General features: G+C 44.6%; 1 protein-coding gene across 1 annotated transcript in view; it reads right to left on the bottom strand.

The window, feature by feature from the left end:
* abca1b (ATP binding cassette subfamily A member 1b) overlaps positions 1-7500 on the bottom strand; it is a 58003-nt gene that overhangs the window by 21898 nt on the left and 28605 nt on the right. Inside the window, exons 12-24 of the mRNA XM_088080686.1 lie at positions 7363-7500; positions 6910-7115; positions 5753-5929; positions 5444-5666; positions 4584-4805; positions 4293-4497; positions 3849-3962; positions 3126-3300; positions 2911-3042; positions 1587-1864; positions 1296-1516; positions 937-1012; positions 605-855 (exon numbers count right to left, since the gene is read on the bottom strand). The exon at positions 7363-7500 is cut by the window's right edge and continues 51 nt beyond it. Of these exons, the coding sequence (XP_087936812.1) occupies positions 605-855; positions 937-1012; positions 1296-1516; positions 1587-1864; positions 2911-3042; positions 3126-3300; positions 3849-3962; positions 4293-4497; positions 4584-4805; positions 5444-5666; positions 5753-5929; positions 6910-7115; positions 7363-7500 (2418 nt within the window). The remainder of the gene's footprint in view (positions 1-604; positions 856-936; positions 1013-1295; positions 1517-1586; positions 1865-2910; positions 3043-3125; positions 3301-3848; positions 3963-4292; positions 4498-4583; positions 4806-5443; positions 5667-5752; positions 5930-6909; positions 7116-7362) is intronic.

Genomic DNA, 7500 nt, shown 5'->3' with positions numbered 1-7500 from the left:
TATTATTAGACATTTTCCCTCCAGATGTTTATACTCAGTAAAACATTTAGAATACACTTCAGCAGACCATCTTCAGTCCATAATATATTTTCCTGTTTTTCCTTTTATGACTTGATGTTTTTTGTTTTTTATTTTGTGCATTCCTCTTAAAAATTTGTTGACAAGGTCTGAAATAAAGGTCACAGCAACACTGGGGAGACTCCTCTAGTCCAACAATACACACACACACATATGTATGTATATATAGATACATACGACACTAATTAATTATTTATATATTTTGGTTAATTTATCATGTGTTATTACTATAATTATATTCATAATTATTATTGTTGGTTTTGTCCATTTTCATTTTATCTCCTTTGTCTTTGGGAATGTGTGACTTTGTGAGGGGAAATATTTTTGTACATTGATGCTCATGTTTCCATTCGAAATTTCAATAAAAATGTTGTTAAAAATATATTCATAAAATAATAATAATACATAATTACAGAATCGTGTTAAAAAATCATCAGTTTAAAGTCAGATCTTTTTATAGTTTGGTCATCACGTTTGTTCAGTGCTTGTGGACACAGATGGCGGACAGACTAAAGACGGCCGTCACCTCCTCCAGCGTGGTGTCGGACACGCCGTAGCTGGAGATGCCGAGGTCGGGCAGCTTCAGGTCCAGGTCTTTGAACAGCTCCACGAAGGTGCCGTCCTTGGCGGCGCTGTACGGCAGGACGTAGGTCAGCTCGTGTCCCAAATCCTCCACCAGGCGGGCGGCGGGAACGTGACACAGGATCAGACTCGACACCAGGGACACGTCAGGGGGCACGAAGGGGACGTTGCAGATGGACGCGGCGGGGCCGTTCTCTGAGGACGGAGACGTGAGACAAGGATCAGATCCACCTGCAGGTGAACGGATCAAACGCTCCGCGAGGACGGAGAGCTCACCGATGGTCGCCGCCTCACTTTCATGATCGCTGCCGAGTCCGGCGTCACTGCTGCTCACCGAGGCGCACTCCTCCTCCTGAAACAAATACACACAGTACTGCATTAAAATACTACACTGAGAGTGCAGAATACTGCTAAAAATACTACACTGAGGACAAATACTGCCTCATGTAATACTTCACTGCAGCCTTTAGCTCGGTGGGACTCTTGGCTTTGTTTTACATAAACTGGTATCTGCTCTTACTGTCCACTGAGACACAGAGACCACGTACAGTGTCTCAGTGTGTCTCTGTCTCTCAGTGTGTCTCTTGGTGTGTCTCTGTGTCTCAGTGTCTCAGGTGTATGTGTGGGACGGACACCTTCTTGGTGAAGGACACGGTGCTGGACGAGTTTCTGCAGGAGCTGAGGGACGGCTCCGGTTCTTTCTTGACCAGGGTCAGGTAGTAGCCTGTCCCCAGCTGGTTCTTCAGGTATAGGGACGAGCCTACGCAGCACAGCTTCCCGTGGGAGATGATGGCGATGCGGTCTCCCAGGATGTCCGCCTCGTCCATGTGGTGCGTGGACAGGATGATGGTCCGTCCTGACGGGGGACAGGAAGTTAAATCACTGCCACAAGTACAAATAACCATCCGTGATTTGAGGAGACTCACCCTGTCGGTACTTCAGCAACAGATCCCAGATCCCTCTGCGGGCGTAGGGGTCCACGCCCGCTGTGGGCTCGTCCAGAATCACGACCTTTGACCCCCCGACGAACGCCAGCGCCACAGACAGCTTCCTCTGCATGCCTCCGGACAGCGCACTGGTCCTGGAGTTGCGTTTGTGCGGAAGCCCGGTGTCCTGCAGGATCTGCTCGATCTCGCCTTTCACCTGCTGCTCCGACAGACCTTTGAGCCGCCCGTAGAACCAGATGTGCTCCTCCACCGTCAGCCTGTGGGGGGCGCCACAACACGGACCACATCATTAACCCCTCAGAGACTGTTTGTCTCATTTTAGTCTCTTTCCTTCTTCCTGTTGTGATAACTGTGTGTGTGTTGATGCATGTGTCCTAAATGTAGTCCAGATTGTGTATCTGAGTGTAATCAGTGAATTTGCAGCTCAGCTCCTACAATAAGTCTAAAATACACTGTGGAAACTAAATAGTTACATTCAGACTGTTCAGGTCCAAAAATGCTCCATTGAAACCCATTCAAACTGACATTTTTGATCCCACAGCCATCAGAGCAGAAAAACAGGACTTGTATTATTTCTGGGTGTCATTCTGGGCTTTTGACTCTGAATTTGTCATTTTGACTATTTTCCACCTGATGAGGTCATTTTGACCATATTTGGGATATGGAGGAAATACATGCTATTTCCACTAGGTGACCTGTCACAGTCAATGTAGCTGCTGATCACTGACATATCCCAGACTGTCAGCAGCTACACTCACACACTGACATATCCCAGACTGTCAGCAGCTACACTCACACACTGACATATCCCAGACTGTCAGCAGCTACACTCACACACTGACATATCCCAGACTGTCAGCAGCTACACTCACACACTGACATATCCCAGACTGTCAGCAGCTACACTCACACACTGACATATCCCAGACTGTCAGCAGGAAGAAAAACAAGAACAGTCTACTTTGCATGTAATTATTTATACATTTATACACATAATTTATATAATTATTATTTTTTGTTGGTTTTTTAAAAATGAAAAAACATAGTGGCACCGTGAAAAAGGGTTAAAATTCTGCAAATTAATAAAATATTTGATATTTATGATTAGGACAGATGTTGGTTAAAAAAATAAACTCAGTGAAAACAATATTAACGTCTAATATTTTTTAATATAACTATATAATAGTTTGATTTTGAAAAGCTAAATTTTTCGAGTGTTTGATATTAAAGCGGGCCTGAAGGGGTTAAACACAGAGACATTTCCAGCCTAAACACAGATAAAGAGACATCGTGTTGGACTGACATGCTGAAGAGGACGTTGTGCTGGGGACAGACTCCCAGACTCTGTCTGATGGCGCTCAGCTCCGTCCTGATGTCTCTGCCCAGGATGTAGGCGGTGCCGGAGGTCGGCGGGAACAGGCCGGTGAGGATGGACCTGCAGGAGATCGTCCAGATACAGAATCCATTAGTGTCCCTGTCCTCCTGTCCCCTCATGTCCCCGTGGACTCTTTTACTCACATGGTGGTGGTTTTTCCGGCTCCGTTGTGTCCCAGGAAGGAGGTGATTTGTCCCTCGTAGAAGCCGAGCGTCAGTCCGTCCACCGCCAGCTTCTTCCCGTGACGATAAACCTTCACCAGGTTCTCGATGTAGACGCCGGGCTCCAGGTGAGTCGGCTCCTCCTCGATACACACGGCTGGAAAAACGTGCACGTTTAGCTCAGTTTTGTTCGTCTTTAAGAAAAATATTTGGCATTTTTTTTCCATTAATATTTTTTCTGTCGTTATTCGAAGAGGACGAGTATAGCGTGAAAAGGAGGAGAGGGGACGGCATGCAGCAGAGCGCTGCCGGTTGGAGTCGAACACACGGCTGCCGTGGTGAGCACAAAGCCATCGTACATGGACTGCCCGCTCTGCCAGGCAAAGTACTGGACGTCCCTCTTTAATAATTTTGGCTTTTTTTTCCTTTGAATTTTTTTGGGTGATTTTGTTTTTTTAAGAAAAGGCATGTTTTCTTAAAAAATCTCCAAAAATACACCATTTATCACAGCCAGAATCCATTAAAACAGAAATTATCACTGGATTTTCACATTTCTGGCGGTCCCTGAACACATCATGTGTTGCTCTACAGGTTTGTGAAACGAAATTAGATGAATTTCCAAAACGTTCAGGTTGTATTTGGTTTTCATACACTCTTTTAAGCCTAGAAATTACTTTTTGCAAATTCATATGGTAGCAGTCTCACCTTCGGGGTTTCCCTTCCGACTCAGAGGCACTTTGTTGGACTTCCTGTCTTTCTCTTCGAACCAGTAGGACTTGGTGAAGGGGAAATACCAGGGACGAGGGATCCCGTACTGACCTGAGACACACAGACAAGAGACACGAGTAAAACTGTGAATGAGCTTAATCCCCGACCAGTACGAGAAGAGGCTGGAGCAAAGACACTGATGAGGAAAGAAAAGAAAGAAAAGAAAAATTATATATATATACAAATATGTATTGACAGACTGATGAATACAGAATAAAAAGTAAAATATTCAAAAAAAGTGAAAGAATAAAATGTATAAGACATTTAAAATCAAACTGATAAAGAAAAAAATACATACTGATAAGGAATAAAATGAATTTAAAAAAATCAAATAAATAAATACCCTGACAGATAAATACAAAAGCTCATGTCTGCACTCACCTGGAAACACGGCCTCGATGTACCAGGTGAGGACTCCGTACAGGAACGAGTCCAGGTACATCATGACGATGGCAGTACGCAGGCTGAAGTCGTCCTCCTCCAGAGGACTCGACACCAAGTTCTTCCACTGGATGCCGACTCCCTGCTCCTCGAACAGGGCGAAGTACTCACAGCCGAACCCAAACGCCACGGGGGACAGGAGGCTCTGCGGAGAGGGAAGTCACGTGACTCGCTCTGTCCAATAACAACACAGCGTCATGACAACACGCGGTCTCAGAGTGACGGTCTTACAGCGAAGACTTTGGCCCCGAAGCCGATGTAGTCCTGCCAGGCCACGCAGAGCACGTAGGGCAGGTAGAGAGTGAAGTAGATGATCCCTCCGCAGGCGGCCGCCAGGTTAGCGCGGGCGAATGCCGTGCTGAGGAGGAAGCACTGCATGATGGTTACCACGGCGAACGACCCCAAGAAGAGGAAGACCACGCCGGGGTCGCTGTAGGGCAGCAGGTTCCCCTTCTGAAGCGGAGTAACAGAGTCCAGGGCAACAAGTCAGATTCAAGACGGAGACATTTTTAAATCTGCAGCAAACCGGCAAAACGTCACAGAGTTCGACTCAAAAAGACACAAAAGTCACATTATTAAAACAGAATCGTCTGCTAAAAACATTCACATTTTACATCTCTGATATTTGGATTTAAATTAGGTTTTATTCTTTTAATATTCAGATGTTTTCATCGAGTCTCTTAAATGAATCCAAACAGCTTCTTTTTCTCTAAAGCTTTTTGGCGATTTTTAAAGAAAGATTTTGGCTATTTTTTCTGTTCTTCAAAATGTTTTATATTAATTTTAATGAATACGTATCCATGTTAACACTTTGACAAGTGATTGATTTTCTGGGTGCAACAAGAAATAAAAAAATAAAATAATAGTGCAATCTATGTGTAATGCACTTTACATTTGGAACAAATCTCAAAGTTCTGCAAGGTGAAAGAAAAATAGAAATAAATAAACACATAAAAAAGAGAATTTGTGATTATGATTGTTGTGATCAGAACAAATGAAATAAATACAACAACCTCTAATTGACTAATTGTTGCAGCTCTAATTTAAACAAATGTGAATGACGCGGTTTTCACGTCGTGTTTTGGCGTCACCTTCAGCAGCAGCACCAGCAGTCCGGCGCTGGCCAGCAGAGGAACCAGGCTGCTGATGAACCAGCTGAACCACAGGATGGCGTTGTTCAGTCCCATGATCCTCATGGTCTCCTTCAGACGCGCCTCCTTCTCGTACACCACGCTCTTCAGGATGATCGCCACCGAGTACATCCACGCCAGAGTCATGAAGAGCGGCATCGAGCGGCTCATCACACGCAGGAAGCTGAGACGGGAGAGACACAGAGGACACTAGGTCAGAGACAGAGCTGTGAGACGACCGCCGCGCCGAGACGTTGTGAATGTCCTTACATGTCGTCGACGTAGCAGGGGTAAGGCATCTGCTGGATGTAGACGCCGGTCTTCTCCTTGGTGCCCGTCAGAGCTCTGATGATGCCGTGCTCGATGACGTCCTGCAGGTACGAGAACCCACCCCAGATGTACCGCATGTCCTCAAACGGGTCGGCACGAGGACCAGGGTCCCAGTACCTGAAGAGACAACAGGTTTGATGGAGGTTAAAGCCTGAACACGGCTTACTAGGAACAACATCCGAAATAAAGCGAAGAACAGACATGAATACTGAATTAAAATATATTTGAAAAAAAGGAATAAATTATCTATAAAAAGGTAAAAACGGACCATAAGATAAATATATATATGAAAAAAACATACTGATGAATAAAAAAATCTAAATTTATTCAAAAAAATAAAAAATATACATACTGATCATAAATATATATACATATGGGACTAAATAAATGTAGAATAATATATATATATATATATATATATATATATATATATAAAGATAAAAAAACTAATTAAATTGACTTAATGATATAAAAAATACTTAAAAAATAAAAACAAAAGAACGATAAAAAAACAATAAAGTCTATTTAAAAATAGAACAGACCGCTGAATAAAGAATCAGAATATTTAAAACAACAACAACAACATACTGATGAATAAATCACATTTAAAAATATATCTGACTAATGGAAAAGAATAAAATAAGTAAACCCAAATAAAAGCAGTCTGATGAATCAAGAATCATACATAAAAATAATAAAAAAACAGACTAACTGAAAAAATATTATGCTGATATAATATTACCCTGAAGATTAATGCTAAGCTAACACGGCCAGCTGCTGCTTTCGGCTTTATATTTCGTGTAGAGACACAAGAGCGAATTCAGTCTGAACATCTGAACAAAACACAGAAACACCAGACGAGGATTTCCCGAAATGCCCTTGAAAAATAAAACCGTGTGGGGATCTGCTGTTTGTCCTGAAATGGGAAGTGAGTCCCAAAAATGACGGTCAACAAACACACACACCTCTCAGGCGTCTCTGTGCTGTTTTCACTGCAGTAGTTTCGGGGTCGTCGAGGTCGTTCGCACCGTTCAGGGACAGGAACACTTTCATCTGTGTGTGTGTGTGTGTGTGTGTGTGTGTGTGTGTGCGCTTACGCGTCTTTGATCTTATTGGTCCTCTCCACGTTGTCGATGTCCATGCGGATCTTGTAGTTGAGTTTGGCCGGCAGCTCGGTGGCGTTTGGCTCGATGTCCGGGAACACGATCCCCGCCCAGAACTTCCTGTCCTCCAGCAGCACCATGGACTGGTTGACCAGTCGCTCTTCGCTGGAGACCGGCTCCAGTTTGTCCAGGTTCACACACTAACGCACGCACACACCCACACACACGCACACCCACCCACACACACGCACACACCCACACACACACACACACACACACACACACAGGTCAGGTGGCTTTAAAGCAGCAGTGAAACGTGAGTCCCAACAATGTGAGCAACGGGTCCGTGTCCTCACAAGCACTGAAAACAAACACAACCGTCTCTGTAACACAGACGTGTCGTTCAAAAAACCGTCTTCACGCCGTCTTTACGCCGTCCACACTGACCTCCATGAAGCGGGAGATGCTCATGATGGCCTGGTCGGTCTCGTTGAACACCTCCCTCCAGGTGAGGGCGCCGCCCGGCGCCTGTCCCGGCTGCTTGGACAGGAAGGTGGAGACGTCGGCGACGGTCCAGTCGGTGTT

The sequence above is a fragment of the Plectropomus leopardus genome, chromosome 8, assembly GCF_026936395.1.
Source record: "Plectropomus leopardus strain MGB_pleo_1.0 chromosome 8, ASM2693639v1, whole genome shotgun sequence".
Lineage (NCBI taxonomy): Eukaryota > Metazoa > Chordata > Actinopteri > Perciformes > Serranidae > Plectropomus > Plectropomus leopardus.
This window is presented reverse-complemented; position numbering and strand designations above follow the sequence as displayed.